The sequence below is a fragment of the Coregonus clupeaformis genome, chromosome 17, assembly GCF_020615455.1.
Source record: "Coregonus clupeaformis isolate EN_2021a chromosome 17, ASM2061545v1, whole genome shotgun sequence".
Lineage (NCBI taxonomy): Eukaryota > Metazoa > Chordata > Actinopteri > Salmoniformes > Salmonidae > Coregonus > Coregonus clupeaformis.
Genome location: NC_059208.1, coordinates 25,946,724 through 25,966,598, shown reverse-complemented (window position 1 = coordinate 25,966,598; position 19,875 = coordinate 25,946,724). Strand labels below are relative to the sequence as shown.

The 19,875-nt window shown below is 43.9% G+C and overlaps 1 protein-coding gene across 1 annotated transcript; it reads right to left on the bottom strand.

The window, feature by feature from the left end:
- Positions 1 to 414: 414 nt before the first annotated feature.
- ccdc12 (coiled-coil domain containing 12) lies at positions 415 to 18,805 on the bottom strand. The gene is made up of 7 exons (XM_041852045.2): positions 18,671 to 18,805; positions 8,755 to 8,831; positions 3,234 to 3,313; positions 1,941 to 2,002; positions 1,774 to 1,808; positions 1,588 to 1,664; positions 415 to 887 (listed from the first exon to the last, which is right to left on the bottom strand). The coding sequence occupies exons 1-7, from the start codon at positions 18,752 to 18,754 to the stop codon at positions 805 to 807; spliced, it is 498 nt and encodes a 165-aa protein (XP_041707979.1). The 5' UTR covers positions 18,755 to 18,805; the 3' UTR covers positions 415 to 804.
- Between the last annotated feature and the right edge of the window lie 1,070 nt (positions 18,806 to 19,875).

Sequence of the window (19,875 nt, the reverse complement as noted above, 5' to 3'; positions counted from 1 at the left end):
CTTTGATAGGGAAATGTTGGTCTGTTTGGGGGACTGGTGGGAAGCACTTTGTGAAATAAATAAGTTTTTTGCGCTTTTCAGATCAATTTAGGTGCTTTAGATGTATAATTAGTGAAATATCATCATACCAAAAATGGCTTTGTTCATTGTAATCTGTTTTCCATCTTAGTTGAACCTGACGGTCAACTGTTGGGTTAATAGTAACTTTTAATTGAATAGCGTAGCAATAACATTTCCTGTTGCAGTAACTTATTATACAAGTGGATTAGGGTTACTTTACAATCTGATTGGTTAAGGATCAGTTTTCAGCTGATTTTCCAAATAAATCTGGAATTTTAAGATGTGGGGTACTCATTCTGTGTTGTCTCCTGTACATAATATTCACAGACAAAGGAAAAGGTCACAAGTCACAAAAACGTTGGGAAAATCCAAATCATTTTACTGGAAAAATATCATTATAAAGATGCATGAACAGCAGACGATCCTTACAACAGCTCTATACAATACAACAGTCCCCAATGATCCTCTAGCTAGCACTACACTGAAACAGTCTGGTCGGACTTTCACACAGGGTCTGCATCCCAAATGGCACCCTAGGGTGCCATTTGTGACGCATACTAGGACTAGAGTTCAGAAGTCATTAAGGTGACATATCTAACTGGCATATTCACTCCCCAGTAGCTTCAACAGCTACTGAAACCAACTGTCTCTGATTCCCACAACAAATATTCAGCTGTACAGAACAGGAACAGACACATTGGTAGGGTCAGATCCAGGATTGCCGTGTGTCTCTGGATTAAGGGGTCAGTCCGAGTCCCCCTCTGCTGTCACCCCTATGGCCCCCACCGCTCCAGCCAGCTCCTCCTCACTGCCTTTCAGACGGTCACCTGGACACACACAAATCTAGACTTTAGAAACAGGGCTTGCACAAAGCACAAATGAGGTAATATTGAGGTAGAGGCAAAATAACTCTAGTGCCAAAGCTGCTGTCACTACGTACACTTCATTGTCTTTAGCTCCTACTGCGTTTATCATTTCACAATAAACACCTGGAATCAACCATTTTAGATTGCCACTCCAGACTGAATCTAGCCCTTGGTGCTTTCTGATGGAATTTGTGGGCCAAAGCAATATCTATTCTGAGAATATAGATCCCAGGAGGAGTGGAGGAATCACATCAATGATGTCATCAAGTGGCGTCAAGCCTCCCTGGACTCTGGAATCCACAGAGCAATTAGTCTAATTCAGTAAGTAGCTACATGTGACCCCAAACTTTTGAACTGTAGAGTATATGGCTGGTCTGAACATGTAGCTACTGACTGTATCAGACTATATATGGCTGGTCTGAACATGTAGCTACTGACTGTATCAGACTATATATGGCTGGTCTGAACATGTAGCTACTGACTGTATCAGACTATATATGGCTGGTCTGAACATGAAGCTACTGACTGTATCAGACTATATATGGCTACATGTTCAGACCAGCCATATATAGTCTGATACAGTCAGTAGCTACATGTTCAGACCAGCCATATATAGTCCCAGCACACATTCACTGTATTGAATACAATAACAAATACTCACGGATAAGTTCAGCGATGGCCTTCTGGGTTCTCCTCTCAAGCTTCTCCAGCTTCTTCGCCACGTCTCTCTTCAAATCCCTTCATTCAGAAACAGGACATTAGACCACAACAACAAGGCATAGGGAAATTAACCAAGTATTATACTTGTTATACTATGAAGTATAACGTCTTAGTCAAAATGTCTTACCAGTCAGGTTTCCTGGGGGCTAGGTTGGCCAAATCCTATGGAGGAAATATGATCACATGTATTTAAATGGTGGAAACTTAACATGAACACTAATCAAACAGTAGGCTATCTACTGACTTATCACAGAGGGCTTTGGATATTTTAACTATGTCAAGATCACTACTTACCACTTCTTCAATGACAGACTCTGGTTTAGCTGCCTCTAGCTGGTCCTTCACTTTATCCTCCACTGGAATAACACAAAGCATGCATTATGTACAGCTGCATCATGTAATAGTTATAGTGCATTCAGAAAGTATTCAGACCCCTCGACTTTTTACACATTTTGTTACGTTACAGCCTTATTCTAAAATTGATTAAATCGTTTTATTTCCCTCAATCTACACACAATACCCAATGACGACGAAGCAAAAACAGGTTTAGACATTTTTGCAAATGTATAAAAAACAAAAAACGTAAATATCACATTTACGTAAGTATTTAGACCCTTTACTCAGTACTTTGCTTAAGCACCTTCGGCAGCAATTACGGCCTTGAGTCTTCTTGGGTATGACGCTACAAGCTTGGCACACCTGTATTTGGGGAGTTGCTCCCATTCTTCTCTGCAGATCCTCTCAAGCTTTGTCAGGTTGGATGGGGAGCGGCTTCCGTCTGGCCACTCTACGATTAAGGCCTGATTGGTGGAGTGCTGTAGAGATGGTTGTCCTTCTGGAAGGTTCTCCCATCTCCACAGAGGAACTCTGGAGCTCTGTCAGAATGACCATCGGGTTCTTGGTCACTTCCCTGACCAAGGCCCTTCTCCCCCGATTGCTCAGTTTGGTCGGGCGGCCAGCTCTATGAAGAGTCTCGGTGGTTCCAAACATCTTCCATTTAACAATGATGGAGGCCACTGTGTTCTTGGGGACCTTCAATGCTGCAGAAATGTTTTGGTACGCTTCCCCAGATCTGTGCCTCGACATAATCCTGTCTCGGAGGTCTACAGACAATTCCTTTGACCTCATGGCTTGAGGTCAAGGATGATCAATGGAAAAAGGATGCACCTGAGCTCAATTTCGAGTCTCATAGCAAAGGGTGTGAATACTTATGTAAATAAGGTATTTCTGTTTTTTTACTATTGGGTATTGTGTGTAGATTGATGAGATTTTTACATTTTTTAATCCATTTTAGAATAAGGCTGTAACGTAACAAAATGTGGAAAAAGTCAAGGGGTCTGAATGCTTTCCGAATGCACTGTATGTACTCAACATCACCACAGCAGTGCTTTCCCCAAGCTATTCTCTGGAGATAACTCCTCATCACTGAGATGTCTCACCTGAAGCAGGTTTGGCGTTAGGCATATCTCCATCCCTCCCGCTCTGTCCCCCCTCCCCCAGGCACCCGTCTCACCTGAAGCAGGTTTGGCGTTAGGCATATCTCCATCCCTCCCGCTCTGTCCCCCCTCCCCCGGGCACCCGTCTCACCTGAAGCAGGTTTGGCCTTGGGCACCTGTCTCTCCTTCAGCTCTTCATCCTCTGGGGTGTAGTTCCTCAGCTTCAGCTCTCTACACAACACAAACACAGGGACTGGCTTTAGTGGTTTATATCCACTTAGAGGTTTAAACTGTAAGCTATACTATAAGGCAGATATACAAACGAGAGAGAGAGAGAGAGAGAGAGAGAGAGGACGGAGAGAAAGACAGATAGAAAGAAGAGGGGGTGACAGAGGGAGAGAGAGGACGGAGAGAAAGACAGATAGAAAGAAGAGGGGGTGACAGAGAGAGAGAGAGGACGGAGAGAAAGAAGGGGGGGGTGACAGAGAGAGAGAGAGAGAGAGTGGACGGAGAGAAAGAAGGGGGGGTGACAGAGAGAGAGAGAGAGGACGGAGAGAAAGAAGGGGGGTGACAGAGAGAGAGAGAGGACAGAGAGAAAGAAGGGGGGGTGACAGAGAGAGAGGACGGAGAGAAAGAAGGGGAAGGCAGTCTACAGGCCTAAACCAAATGTATTAGGTCCTACTCCAGAGCCAGCTAGGAGACCTGAGGAGAGGGAGAAGGCAGTCTACAGACCTAAACCAAATGTACTAGGTCCTACACCAGAGCCAGCTAGGAGACCTGAGGAGAGGGAGAAGGCAGTCTACAGACCTAAACCAAATGTACTAGGTCCTACACCAGAGCCAGCTGGGAGACCTGAGGAGAGAAGGCAGTCTACAGGCCTAAACCAAAACACAGCTGCACAGCTTTTGTCTCCGGAGGTTTTTATACCAGTCCAGGGAATAAGGCCTCCCTTTATTCTGTTGAACACATCTATTAGCATGAGCCATCTGCTCAATGGGTTAGTCTGTCTCCAGGACAGTATATAACAGCTGAGGAGAGAGCTGGTTTACCACATGCTACGATAGATTGTCATCTTTCATCAAGGCTCCTCTTGGTGGAATTCTTAGCGAGCTTGGATGACGTCTATGTAGGATAGATAGATTGAGCCCAAAGACAGGAGAAAACCCAACCCTCAATGTATGGAGAATGAGAACATGTATGCATCCCAAATCACCCTATTCCCTATATAGGGTCCTGGTCAAAAGTAGTGCACTATATAGGGAATAGAATACCATTTGGGACGCAGCCTGAGAACATGACTTTGAATAGGGATTCCTCCTGAGGGAGTGAACAGTGATCGGAGCATGGATCAGTGCTGGGATGTAGGCTAGGTTAGCTGGAGGAGACACACAATACCCCATAATGACAAACTGAAACAAAAGGTTTTTAGAATTATTTTGCAAATGTATTAAAAATAGAAAACAGGCCTCCCGAGTGGCACAGCAGTCTAAGGCACTGCATCGCTATGCTTGAGGTGTCACTACAGACCTGGGTTCGATCCCAGGCTGTGTCACAGCCGGCCATGACCGGGAGACCCATGAGGCGGTGCACAATTGGCCCAGCGTCGTCCGGGTTAGGGAAGGGGTTTGGCCAGCCGGGATTTCCTTGTCCCATCGCGCTCTAGCAACTCCTTGTGGCGGGCCGGGCCCCTGCAAGCTGACTTCAGTCGCCAGCTGGATGGTGTTTCCTCCGACACATTGGTGTGGCTGGCTTCCGGGTTAAGCGAGCAGTGTGTCAAGAAGCAGTGCGGCTTGGCAGGGTTGTGTTTCGGAGGACGCATGGCTCTCGACCTTTGCCTCTCCCGAGTCCATGGGGGGTGCAGCGATGAGACAATACTAACTACCAATTGGATATCATCAAATTGGGGAGGAAAGGGGGTAAAACATTTACAAATTTAATAAACAGAAATACCTTATTTATATACACTACCATTCAAAAGTTTGGGGTCACTTGTCCTTGTTTTCAAAAGAAAAGCAATTTTTTTGTCCATTAAAATAACATCAAATTGATCAGAAATACAGTGTAGACATTGTTAATGTTGTAAATGGCTATTGTAGATGGAAACGGCTGATTTTTAATGGAATATCTACATAGGCCCATTTTCAGCAACCATCAGTTCTGTGTTCCAATGGCACGTTGTGTTTGCTAATCCAAGTTTATCATTTTAAAAGGCTAATTGATCATTAGAAAACCCTTTTCCAATTATGTTAGCACAGCTGAAAACTGTTGTGCTGATTAAAGAAGCAATAAAACTGGCCTTCTTGAGAGTAGTTGAGTATCTGGAGCATCAGCAATTGTGGGTTTGATTACAGGCCCAAAATGGCCCAAAATGGCCAGAAACAAAGAACTTTCTTCTGAAACTCATCAGTCTATTCTTGTTCTGAGAAATGAAGGCTATTCCAATCCAAGAAATTGCCAAGAAACTGAAGATCTCGTACAACGCTGTGTACTACTCCCTTCACAGAACAGCGCAAACTGGCTCTAACCAGAATAGAAAGAGGATTGGGAGGCCCCGGTGCACAACTGAGCAAGATAACAAATACATTAGTGTCTAGTTTGAGAAACAGACGCCTCACAGGTCCTCAACTGGCAGCTTCATTAAATAGTACCCGCAAAACACCAGTCTCAATGTCAAAAGTGAAGAGGCGACTCCGGGATGCTGACCTTCTAGGCAGAGTTGCAAAGAAAAAGCCATATCTCCGACTGGCCAATAAATAGAAAAGATTAAGATGGGCAAATGAACACAAACACTGGACAGAGGAAGATTGGAAAAGTGTTATGGACAGACGAATCGAAGTTTGAGGTGTTCGGATCACAAAGAAGAACATTTGTGAGACACAGACCAAATGAAAAGATGCTGGATGAGTGCTTGATGCCATCTGTCAAGCATGGTGGAGGCAATGTGATGGTCTGGGGGTGCTTTGGTGGTGATAAATTGGGAGATTTGTACAGGGTAAAAGGGATCTTGAAGAAGGAAGGCTATCACTCCATTTTGCTATGCCATGCCATACCCTGTGGACGGCGCTTGATTGCAGCCAATTTCCTCCTACAACAGGACAATGACCCAAAGCACAGCTCCAATATATGCAAGAACTATTTAGGGAAGAAGCAGTCTGCTGGTATTCTGTCTATAATGGAGTGGCCAGCACAGTCACCGGATCTCAACCCTATTGAGCTGTTGTGGGAGCAGCTTGACCGTATGGTATGTAAGAAGTGCCCATCAAGCCAATCCAACTTGTGGGAGGTGCTTCAGGAAGCATGGGGTGAAATCTCTTCAGATTACCTCAACAAATTGACAACTAGAATGACAAAGGTCTGCAAGGCTGTAATTGCTGCAAATGGAGGATTCTTTGACGAAAGCAAAGTTTGAAGGACACAATTATTATTTCTATTAACAATCATTATTTCTAACCTTGTCAATGACAACATTTCATATGCATTTTGCTATATTTCCTATTCAAACTCATTTCATGTATGTTTTCATGATAAACAAGGACATTTCTAAGTGACCCCAAACTTTTGAATGGTAGTGTAAGTATTCAGACCCTTTAGTATGACTCAATTGTTGCTCAGGTGCATCCTGTTTTCATTGATCATCCTTGAGATGTTTCTACAACGTGATTAGAGTCCAAATTCAATTGATTGGACATGATTTGGAAAGGCACACGTCTATATAAGGTCTCAGTTGCCAGTGCATGTCAGAGCAAAAACCAAGCCATGAGCTCAAAGAAATTGTCCGTAGAGCTCTGAGAAAGGATTGTGTCGAGGCACAGATCTGGGGGAAGGGTACGGATGTTCACTCTGACAGACCTTCAGAGTTCCTCTGTGGAGATGGGAGAACCTTCCAGAAGGACAACCATCTCTGCAGCACTCCACCAATCAGGCCTTTATGGTAGAGTGGCCAGAAGGAAGCCACTCCTCAGTAAAAGGCACATGACAGCCCGCTTGGAGTTTGCCAATAGGCACCTAAAGGACTCTCAGACCATGAGAAACAAGATTCTCTGGTCTGATGAAACCAAGATTGAACTCTTTGGCCTGAATTCCAAGTGTCACGTCTGGAGGAAATCTGGCACCATCCCTACGGTGAAGCATGGTGGTGGCAGCATCAGGCTGTGGGGATGTTTTTCAGAGGCAGGGACTGGGAGACTAGTCAGGATCGAGGGAAAGATGAACAGAGCAAAGTACAGAGAGATCCTTGATGAAAACCTGCTCCAGAGCACTCAGGACCTCAGACTGAGGCGAAGGTTCAGCTTCCAACAGGACAACGACCGTAAGCATACAGCCAAGACAACGCGGGAGTGGTTTGGAGACAAGTCTCTAAATGTCCTTGAGTGACCTAGCTAGACCTCAGACTTGAACCCAATCAAACATCTCTGGAGCAACCTAAAAATAGCTGTGCAGCGACGCTCCCCATCCAACCTGACAGAGCTTGAGAGGATCTGCAGAGAAGAATAGGAGAAACTCCCCAAATACAGGTGTGCCAAGCTTGCAGCGTCATACCCTAGAAGACTCAAGGCTGTAATCGCTGCCAAAAGGTGCTTCAACAAAATACAGAGTAAAGGGTCTGAATAATCATGTAAATGTGATATTTCAATTTATTTATTTGAATAAACTTGCAAAAAGTTATACAAACCTGTTTTTGCTTTGTCATTATGGGGTATTGTGGGTAGATTGATGAGAAGAAAAAACTATTTAATCAATTTTAGAAAAAGGCTGTAATGCAACAAAATGTGGAAAAAGTCAAGGGGTCTGAATAATTTCTGAATGCGCTGTACTTTCCATGGACCTACAGTAGTGTAGCAGTAACCTACATGTTGGCCCTAGTTATCAGAAAACAGGAGAAAATGTAACTGTTCATAATCAATCAGGCTACATGAACGCAACAGGAAGACTTTGAGGACAACCACATTTGCTGCATCACAACGATCTTGGTCTTTGATACCGCTGTTCTGCAATCTGAGCTCCCATGCAATTTTAATAATTACACGGCTGGACACAAGATATTTATCTCTGAAGACTAACAGATGGGGGGGGGATAAAACATTTTCCAAGTAGCAAAGTGTTTGTAACAAACGTCCATAACACGACCTACACTACTCCATTCTGAGTTTGACCCACAAAACACCAGGCTGCATCCAACATGGCACGCATAGGGCTCTTGTCAAAGACAGCGCACTAAATAGGGGATAGGGTGCCATTTGGAACGCAGAAGATTCTCCATCCCGTTGAGATGTGGCAATGGCCTGCCTGTGAGTGTACTGCCAGCACAGTGCTGCCTGGACTATCATTAAACATAAACAATGGAAAAAAGTGTCTGTCCTGTAGGAGGGAGGGAGGGAGGGGAGGAAGAGACGGCTGCTCTTGTTCCTGCAGCTGAAATAGAGCCCAGTAAGCTGCAGGATATTTGAGCAGCTATTGTTTAACACAGGGCCCTGCTCCAACCCAGAGTAAACACTGAACACAGGACATCTGACTGGGAGGATGAGGTGCATTGTGAGACCTTGGTCTAATTCACTATAGGCACCCATCGGGGAAAAAACTGACAAACTACCTGAGGGCTACCAGAACTTATCCAATATGAAATGCTTGTTTTTGTTTTCTGTACTAATGAATAGGACCCAGCGGAAACTAACCTGTGTCGCTCCTCTTCAGCTTCCTCCTCAGCCCGCTCCTTCTTCCTGTCTGGCTCCCCTTCCTCTCCATCTCTCACCTGTCAGGTGACAAACACTGGGTTTTTAAAAGGTGACAAACACTGGGTTATTAAAGGTGACAAACACTGGGTTATTAAAGGTGACAAACGCTGGGTTATTAAAGGTGACAAACACTGGGTTATTAAAGGTGACAAACACTGGGTTATTAAAGGTGACAAACACTGGGTTATTAAAAGGTGACAAACACTGGGTTATTAAAGGTGACAAACACTTAGCTATTAAAAGGTGACAAACACTAGGTTATTAAAAGGTGACAAACACTGGGTTATTAAAGGTGGCAAACACTTAGCTATTAAAAGGTGACAAACACTAGGTTATTAAAAGGTGACAAACACCGAGCTATTAAAGGTGACAAACAATAAAGGTGACAAACACAGGGTTATTAAAGGTGACAAACACTGGGTTATTAAAGGTGTCAAACACTGGGTTATTAAAGGTGTCAAACACTGGGTTATTAAAGGTGACAAACACTGGGTTATTAAAGGTGACAAACACTGGGTTATTAAAGGTGACAAACACTGGGTTGTTAAAAGGTGACAAACACTGGGTTATTAAAAGGTGACACACTGGATTATTAAAGGTGACAAACACTGAGCTATTAAAAGGTGACAAACACTGGGTTATTAAAGGTGACAAACACTGGGTTATTAAAAGGTGACAAACACTGGGTTATTAAAAGGTGACAAACACTGGGTTATTAAAAGGTGACAAACACTGAGCTATTAAAAGGTGACAAACACTAGGTTATTAAAAGGTGACAAACACTGAGTTATTAAAGGTGACAAACAATAAAGGTGACAAACACAGGGTTATTAAAGGTGACAAACACTGGGTTATTAAAGGTGTCAAACACCGGGTTATTAAAGGTGTCAAACACTGGGTTATTAAAAGGTGTCAAACACTGGGTTATTAAAGGTGACAAACACTGGGTTATTAAAGGTGACAAACACTGGGTTATTAAAAGGTGAGACACACTGGATTATTAAAGGTGACAAACGCTGGGTTATTAAACGGTGACAAACACTGGGTTATTAAAGGTGACAAACACTGGGTTATTAAAGGTGACAAACACTTAGCTATTAAAAGGTGACAAACACTGAGCTATTAAAAGGTGACAAACACTGGGTTATTAAAAAGGTGACAAACACTGGGTTATTAAAAGGTGACAAACACTGAGCTATTAAAAGGTGACAAACACTGCAAAAGATATATAAGGTATGTAGAAAAGATAATGGAGCAATACATTTTAAAATAAGATCATCTTTGATAACTAAAAAATCACCTAAATAAAAACTAGACAGTCAGGGAGAAGATAGAATTCCCAAAATGGCATGGTGCCCCCATTGATTTTGTTATAATGTTTGAGTCACTACTCCCCTGTCCCCACTACAGACAGTAAGCAAGAAGGATCACGTCTTTCTTCAACTGACACACACCCACTTCCATCTCTCCAGTACACTAACATGATTCATTACCTTTCTGAGGTAGGCCCATTTCTGACTCAAATAGCAACATTTACATTATGGGCTCGAGTAGCATTGGTTTGAGGGCTATCAAATACAAACAATGAGATCCTTGAAAAACATAGGAGTTGGTCAGAAAAATCAATATAGCCTAACAGTCATGCCCACTTTGATGGCGTTGGTCAAACTAACCAGGCCACAAGACAGAGGAGTGGTTCCCTGTACGAAAACATGTCACCATAAACATTCACAGAAAAAGTTATGAGAATTTTTTGGGGAGAAAATATCAGAATATTATTGACCGTGACCCAAGTCAGACAGCATAACAACGAGTCCTAGTAGGACTCCTCCCAGTCCTGTGTTTTCCTGGAGAGGCTTCCTGTCCACCAGCTGGAACAATCAAACCAACTCATTCTCCAGTACAGTACAACAATCACATGCTGAAGGAATGTCAACAGCCGTCCATCAAGAATAGCCTAGCTGCTGGGCCAAGCCCTCTAGCGTTCCCCTTCGACGGGGCTGTCACTGGCTGGCTTAGCCAAACACACAGAAGGAAATACCCAGAGTGTGTCACAAATGGCACCCTATTCAACAGAGCCCAGGGCGTAGGGTGCCATTTGGGACGGAGACCAAGTCTAATGGCCAAAACGGTGGCTTGCTTGCCCTTGAAACAAACAGCACATGTAGTGTAATTTGGAGGTAGGAGGATGTTTGCAGCAGTAGAACAAAATACCAATGTAAACAACAGGACTGAGGCTCAAGGGGGAAGCTGTAAAGTGGACTTTGGTTGTGTTGGTCGTACTCAGTCACACTGGTAGACTACATAACAGTGTGTGTACACAGCACTCACACTTCTAGGCTACATACAGTGTGTGTGTGTGTAACTGATAAAAGCCAAACTCTTTTAGGCAGGGACCACAGAGCTAGGCGAGGGGCCTGTCCCTGGTAGGGAAACACTGGTGGCATGTATCACGTAGCTATAAGTTGAGGACCCATGATGACTAGCTATCTTTTGTGAGTGGGAGAGACTTTTAATGGACCATATGATCAGCCCAAATGTAGAGGGGCCATAGTGAACAAAGCATCTGCCAGCTAGCTAACTAAGTTACAAAGCAAAAAAGTGTGATGATATAAAATGCATCGTAGGATACAAAACGGATCATCACACCTCTTGAGTTTTTTCAGTACCTAAGTGCTCCATCTTGAAAACTTGAATTACTCCTGACATGCACAATTGTTTGGGACCATATCAACAGCAGCTGAGGAACGCTCAACTCTGTTCTCTTATATCGAGGCAGAGTTGAGATTTGATAACTTTTTGCGGGATTTGCTAGCAACAACATTGAGTCACCATCAGTCAATTATTGTAAAAATGTCAATTCTGAAAACGCTTACCTGTACCTATGTTAGTCCTGTACAACTGCGGTCCTTCCGCAGGGTGCTGAAATTCATACCTTTAATAAAAACTTTTAGTGAATACAACTACTGACTTTTATCTCGTACTATGTAAACTGAGATTCATTCAATTGGGTCCGTGCTATCCGGAATCCTTGGGACGTCCCTACCCTAAACATAGGTACATGTAAGCGTTTTCAGCATTGACACTTTTACAAGAATTGACTGATGGTGGCTAAATGTTGTCAAATCAAATTTTATTTGTCACATGCTTGGTAAACAACAGGTGTGGACTAACAGTGAAATGCTTACTCACAGGCCCTTCCCAACAATGTATGAAAAGAGAAATGACAGAAAAGTAATAACAATTATAAATACACAATGAGTAGCAATAACTTGGCTACAGTGGGGGAAAAAAGTATTTAGTCAGCCACCAATTGTGCAAGTTCTCCCACTTAAAAAGATGAGAGAGGCCTGTAATTTTCATCATAGGTACACGTCAACTATGACAGACAAAATGAGGAAAAAAAATCCAGAAAATCACATTGTAGGATTTTTAATGAATTTATTTGCAAATTATGGTGGAAAATAAGTATTTGGTCAATAACAAAAGTTTCTCAATACTTTGTTATATACCCTTTGTTGGCAATGACACAGGTCAAACGTTTTCTGTAAGTCTTCACAAGGTTTTCACACACTGTTGCTGTTATTTTGGCCCATTCCTCCATGCAGATCTCCTCTAGAGCAGTGATGTTTTGGGGCTGTCGCTGGGCAACACGGACTTTCAACTCCCTCCAAAGATTTTCTATGAGGTTGAGATCTGGAGACTGGCTAGGCCACTCCAGGACCTTGAAATGCTTCTTACGAAGCCACTCCTTCGTTTCCCTGGCGGTGTGTTTGGGATCATTGTCATGCTGAAAGACCCAGCCACGTTTCATCTTCCAATGCCCTTGCTGATGGAAGGAGGTTTGCACTCAAAATCTCACAATACATGGCCCCATTCATTCTTTCCTTTACACGGATCAGTCGTCCTGGTCCCTTTGCAGAAAAACAGCCCCAAAGCATGATGTTTCCACCCCCATGCTTCACAGTAGGTATGTTGTTCTTTGGATGCAACTCAGCATTCTTTGTCCTCCAAACACGACGAGTTGTGTTTTTACCAAAAAGTTATATTTTGGTTTCATCAGACCATATGACATTCCCCCAATCCTCTTCTGGATCATCCAAATGCACTCTAGCAAACTTCAGACGGGCCTGGACATGTACTGGCTTAAGCAGGGGGACATGTCTGGCACTGCAGGATTTGAGTCCCTGGCCCCTAGTGTGTTACTGATGGTAGGCTTTGTTACTTTGGTCCCAGCTCTCTGCAGGTCATTCACTAGGTCCCCCCGTGTGGTTCTGGGATTTTTGCTCACCGTTCTTGTGATCATTTTGACCCCACAGGGTGAGATCTTGCGTGGAGCCCCAGATCGAGGGAGATTATCAGTGGTCTTGTATGTCTTCCATTTCCTAATAATTGCTCCCACAGTTGATTTCTTCAAACCAAGCTGCTTACCTATTGCAGATTCAGTCTTCCCAGCCTGGTGCAGGTCTACAATTTTGTTTCTGGTGTCCTTTGACAGCTCTTTGGTCTTGGCCATAGTGAAGTTTGGAGTGTGACTGTTTGAGGTTGTGGACAGGTGTCTTTTATACTGATAACAAGTTCAAACAGGTGCCATTAATACAGGTAACGAGTGGAGGACAGAGGAGCCTCTTAAAGAAGAAGTTACAGGTCTGTGAGAGCCAGAAATCTTGCTTGTTTGTAGGTGACCAAATACTTATTTTCCACCATAATTTGCAAATAAATTCATAAAAAATCCTACAATGTGATTTTCTGGATTTTTTTCCCTCAATTTGTCTGTCATAGTTGACGTGTACCTATGATGAAGATTACAGGCCTCTCTCATCTTTTTAAGTGGGAGAACTTGCACAATTGGTGGCTGACTAAATACTTTTTTTCCCCACTGTACATACACACACAAGGTTCCAGTACCGAGTCGATTTTCAGTGGTACAAGGTAATTGAGGTAGATATGTACATATAACTACAGTGGGGAGAACAAGTATTTGATACACTGCCGATTTTGCAGGTTTTCCTACTTACAAAGCATGTAGAGGTCTGTAATTTTTATCATAGGTACACTTCAACTGTGAGAGACGGAATCTAAAACAAAAATCCAGAAGATCACATTGTATGATTTTTAAGTAATTAATTTGCATTTTATTGCATGACATAAGTATTTGACACATCAGAAAAGCAGAACTTAATATTTGGTACAGAAACCTTTGTTTGCAATTACAGAGATCATACGTTTCCTGTAGGTCTTGACCAGGTTTGCACACACTGCAGCAGGGATTTTGGCCCACTCCTCCATACAGACCTTCTCCAGATCCTTCAGGTTTCGGGGCTGTCGCTGGGCATTACGGACTTTCAGCTCCCTCCAAAGATTTTCTATTGGGTTCAGGTCTGGAGACTGGCTAGGCCATTCCAGGACCTTGAGATGTTTCTTACGGAGCCACTCCTTAGTTGCCCTGGCTGTGTGTTTCGGGTCGTTGTCATGCTGGAAGACCCAGCCACGACCCATCTTCAATGCTCTTAATGAGGGTAGGAGGTTGTTGGCCAAGATCTCGCGATACATGGCCCCATCCATTCTCCCCTCAATACGGTGCAGTGGTCCTGTCCCCTTTGCAGAAAAGCATCCCCAAAGAATGATGTTTCCACCTCCATGCTTCACGGTTGGGATGGTGTTCTTGGGGTTGTACTCATCCTTCTTCCTCCAAACACGGCGAGTGGAGTTTAGACCAAAAAGCTCTATTTTTGTCTCATCAGACCACATGACCTTCTCCCATTCCTCCTCTGGATCATCCAGATGGTCATTGGCAAACTTCAGATGGGCCTGGACATGCGCTGGCTTGAGCAGGGGGACCTTGCGTGCGCTGCAGGATTTTAATCCATGACGGCATAGTGTGTTACTAATGGTTTTCTTTGAGACTGTGGTCCCAGCTCTCTTCAGGTAATTGACCAGGTCCTGCCGTGTAGTTCTGGGCTGATCCCTCACCTTCCTCATGATCATTGATGCCCCACGAGGTGAGATCTTGCATGGAGCCCCAGACCGAGGGGGATTGACCGTCATCTTGAACTTCTTCCATTTTCTAATAATTGCGCCAACAGTTGTTGCCTTCTCACCAAGCTGCTTGCCTATTGTCCTGTAGCCCATCCCAGCCTTGTGCAGGTCTACAATTTTATCCCTGATGTCCTTACACAGCTCTCTGGTCTTGGCCATTGTGGAGAGGTTGGAGTCTGTTTGATTGAGTGTGTGGACAAGTGTCTTTTATACAGGTAACGAGTTCAAACAGGTGCAGTTAATACAGGTAATGAGTGGAGAACAGGAGGGCTTCTTAAACAAAAACTAACAGGTCTGTGAGAGCCGGAATTCTTACTGGTTGGTAGGTGATCAAATACTTATGTCATGCAATAAAATGCAAATGAATTACTTAAAAATCATACAATGTGATTTTCTGGAATTTTTTTTTTTGGTTCCGTCTCTCACAGTTGAAGTGTACATATGATAAAAATTACAGACCTCTACATGCTTTGTAAGTAGGAAAACCTGCAAAATTGGCAGTGTATCAAATACTTGTTCTCCCCACTGTAGGAATAAAGTGACAGATAAACAGTAGCAGCAGTGTATGCGATGAGTCAAAAAAGTTAGTGCAAAAAGGGTCAATGGAGATAGTTAAATATTTAACTAAATAGCTACCCAGACTAACTATTTAGCAGTTTTATGGCTTGGGGGTAGAAGCTGTTCAGGGTCCTGTTGTTTACGGACATATTCAATCTCTCCCTATCCCAGTCTGCTGTCCCCACTTGCTTCAAGATGTCCACCATTGTTCCTGTACCCAAGAAAGCAAAGGTAACTGAACTAAATGACTATCGCCCGACAGCACTCATTTCTGTCATCATGAAGTGCTTTGAGAAGCTAGTTAAGGATCATATCACCTCTACCTTATCTAACACGCTAGACCCACTTCAATTTGCTTACTGCTCCAATAGATCTACAGACGATGCAATAGCCAACGCACTGCACACTGCCCTATCCCATCTGGACAAGAGGAATACCTAAGTCAGAATGCTGTTCATTGACTATAACTCAGCCTTCAACACAATAGTACCCTCCAAGCTCATCATTAAGCTCGGGGCACTGGGTCTGAACCCCGCCCTGTGAAACTGGGTCCTGGAATTCCTGATGGGCCGCCCCCAGATGGTGAAGGTAGGAAACACCTCCACTTCACTGATACTCAACACAGGGGACCCACAAGGATGCATGCTCAGCCCCCTCCTGTACTCCCTGTTCACCCATGACTACATGGCCATGCCACGCCCCCAACTCGATCATCAAGTTTGCAGACGACACAACAGTAGTAGGCCTGATTACCAACAATGACGAGACAGCCTACAGGGAGGAGGTGAGGGACCTGGCAGAGTGGTGCCAGGAAAATAACCTCTCCCTCAACGTCAACAAAATGAAGGAGCTGATCGTGGACTTCAGGAAACAGCATCAACGGGACCGCAGTGGAGAAGGTGGAAAGCTTCAAGTTCCTCGGCGTACACATCACTGACAATCTGAAATGGTCCACCCACACATACAGTGTGGTGAAGAAGGCGCAACAGCCTCAGGAGGCTGAATAAATACGGCTTGGCCCCCCAAGACTCTCAGAAACTTTTACAGATTCACAATTGAGAGAATCTTGTCGGGCTGTATCACCGCCTGGTACGGCAACTGCACCGCCCGCAACTGCAGGGCTCTCCAGAGGGTGGTGCGGTCTGCCCAACGCATCACCGGGGGCACATTGCCTGCCCTCCAGGACACCTACAGCACCCGATGTCACAGGAAGGCCAAAAAGATCATCAAGGACATCAACCACCCGCGCCACGGCCTGTTGACCCCGCTATCACCCAGAAGGCGAGGTCAGTACATGTGCATCAAAGCTGGGACCAAGAGACTGAAAAACAGCTTCTATCTCAAGGCCATAAGACTGTTAAATAGCCATCACTAGCCGGCTACCACCCGGTTACTCAACCCTGCACCTTAGAGGCTGCTACCCTATATACATAGACGTGGAATCACTGGCCACTTTAACAATGGAACACTAGTCACTTTAATAATGTTTACACACTGCTTTACTCATTTCATATGTATATACTGTATTCTATTCTACTGTATTTTGGTAAATGCCACTCCGACATTGCTCGTCCTAATATTTATATATTTCTTAATTCCATTCTTTTACTTTCAGATTTGTGTATTGTTGTGAATTGTTAGATCCTACTGCACTGTTGGCGCTAGGAACACAAGCATTACGCTACACCCGCAATAACATCTGCTAAATATGTGTGTGACCAATAAAATTTGATTTGTTGGTTCCAGACTTGGTGCATTGGTACCGCTTGCCGTGCGGTAGCAGATAACAGTCTATGACTTGGGTGGCTGGAGTCTGACAATTTTTAGGGGCTTCCTCTGACACCGCCTGGTATAGAGGTCCTGGATGGCAGGAAGCTCGGCTCCAGTGATGTACTGGGCCGTACTCACTACCCTCTGTAGCTCTTAGAGATGTGGACACCGAATAACTTGAAGCTCTCGACCCGCTTCACTACAGCCCCGTCGATGTGAATGGGGGTGTACTCGGCCCTTCGGTTTCCTGTAGTCCACGATCAGCTCATTTGTCTTGCTGACATTGAGGGAGCGGTTGTTGCCCTGGCACCACACTGCCAGGTCTCTGACCTCCTCCCTATAGGCTGTCTCATCGTCGTTGGTGATCAGGCCTACCACTGTCGTGTCATCAGCTAACTTAATGATGGTGTTGGAGTCGTGCGCAGCCACGCAGTTGTGGGTGAACAGGGAGTACAGGAAGGGACTAAGCACGAACCCCTGAGGAGCCCCCGAGTTGAGGGTCAGCTTGGCGGATGTGTTGTTGCCTACACTCACCACCTGGGGGAGGCCCGTCAGGAAGTCCAGGATCCAGTTGCAGTCGGAGGTGTTCAGTTCCAGGGTCTTTAGCTTAGTGATGAACTTGGAGGGCACTATGGTGTTGAACGCTGAGCTGTGACGTTAGTCAATTAACAGCATTCTCACATGAACAGATTGCGTCATCTGTGGATCTGTTGGGGCGCTATGCGAATTGGAGTGGGTCCAGGGTGTCTGGGATGATGGTGTTGATGTGAGCCATGACCAGCCTTTCAAAACTTATCATGGCTACAGATTTACATTTTACATTTTAGTCATTTAGCAGACGCTCTTATCCAGAGCGACTTACAGTTAGTGATTGCATACATTTTCATACTGGCCCCCCGTGGGAAACGAACCCACAACCCTAGCGTTGCAAGCGCCATGCTCTACCAACTGAGCTACAGGGGCCAGATGTGCGTACTACGGGGCTATAGTCATTTAGACAGGTTGTTGCAAGCAAATCCTGCGACATTATCAAAACTCAACTCTGTCTCGATATAAGAGAACAGTTGAGCGTTCTCAGCGATATCAACAGTTGATTAATGAACCAACATGTTTGAGTAAATTATCCCAGCATTGCTAGCTAGCTAATTTCACCACCAGTTCACAACTAGCTAACTAACATAGCAAGCTAAATACAGACAGCTAGTTAGCTAGCTTGCTAACTATTTAACGTTAGCTAGCTAGCCTAGTAGTTATCTAACTAGCTAGCCATGTAGAATCTGTGATTTGATATTCCAGTTAATCCGTTGTGCAGTTAGCTAGCTATGTAAATTTCAAACGAATGTCAAGCGCAATGCTGTGTGTAACGAGCTCCTGTTCTTTCCATCAGCTAACGTAGCTAGCTAACTCAAACTGCTGGTAGCTAGCTTGCTAACTCTATTTTTGTACTGTTTACAACACAGACACAATGTTATTTTTGGTTGATACGCACTTGAAGTTGTCGACCTCTCAAAGCTTTAAGTCTTTCTTTCCTTTTTAATGCTTGTTCCTGCAGTGAACCAACCGATTGCTCCATTTCTGCTTCACGTTGTCGTGGTTCGGCAATCGATTAATAGGTCTAGCTAGTAGCAACTCTCAAAGGTTTAGAAGCGAGTCTCGAACGCATCGATTCATGGCCTGAACATCTGAGCATAACTTGGTATAGGCTACTGTGGCCTTCTGTATCAAATGATGTGCAAAATACACTAATATCATCAGAATATATCTTATAAAATATGTATTTTTTTAAGCCTATGCATTTACTAGAGCAAACATAAGGCAAAATTATACCAAATTATAAGGCTGCAAAGCCTGCAAAAATGTCACAAGACATCATGATCAACAATCCTATACAATGTTTTTCAATGCAAATAAAACATCAAACTATATGGTTGCCTTGTACAACATTGGCACCTTGTTTACTGACCAGAATATACAGGGGCAGGCTTTTTATTTGAAATAAATTGTGGTTCAATTGACCCTGGTCAGCCAGTCGACTGCCTGCCCCTCTCCCAGCCTTTAGTTGGCTCGATGGAAGTTCTGTCAACCTCTAGTGAATCTTTGTTTTCATTTCAACAGCTTTCTACTTGTGATGTGCAGGACGTCTTGCGCAAGATAGATGTTTAAACAAATCCACTGGGGCTGATTTGTTTGACCCTTTCTTGTTGCAGCTTTCTGCTCCTCTGATTGCAGAATAATAACTATTATTTTTCACCTAACAATTATTTCTGGTACCATCCCCAGGGTCTGGAAGGCGGCCCATATACTTCACAAAGGTGGTGATCTGTGTGACCTAAATAATTATAGCCCTATTTCCAAACTCTCTTGCCTACCAAACATTTTAGAATCCTTGGAAAATACTCAACTTAGATCCTTTTTAACTACGAAATGTATTCTAAATGTACACCAGTCAGGTTTCAGACCAGATTATAGCACCATCTTTGCTACTTTGGTTTCAAATGATTTTCTTAATTGTTTGGATAAAAATAAACACTGTGCGGCCTCTGTTATTAACCTGTCTAAAGCCTTCGACACTATGGATCACTCATTACTTATTCAGAGGCTTCCGTCAATTGGCCTGGACCAGGCTGCATGTACAGTTGAAGTCGGAAGTTTACATACACTTAGGTTTTTCAACCACTCCACAAATGTATTGTA

Bases quoted from the DNA above. Each gene is read 5' to 3' on its own strand.
- ccdc12 (XM_041852045.2), bottom strand. From the start codon at position 18,754: ATGGAGCAATCGGTTGGTTCACTGCAGGAACAAGCATTAAAAAGGAAA. The intron at 3,314-8,754 runs GTTAGTTTCCGC...TGTGTTGTGTAG, and splicing joins GCTGAAGAGGAGCGACACAG to AGAGCTGAAGCTGAGGAACT. The intron at 2,003-3,233 runs GTGAGACGGGTG...GTGTTATTCCAG, and splicing joins CAAGGCCAAACCTGCTTCAG to TGGAGGATAAAGTGAAGGAC.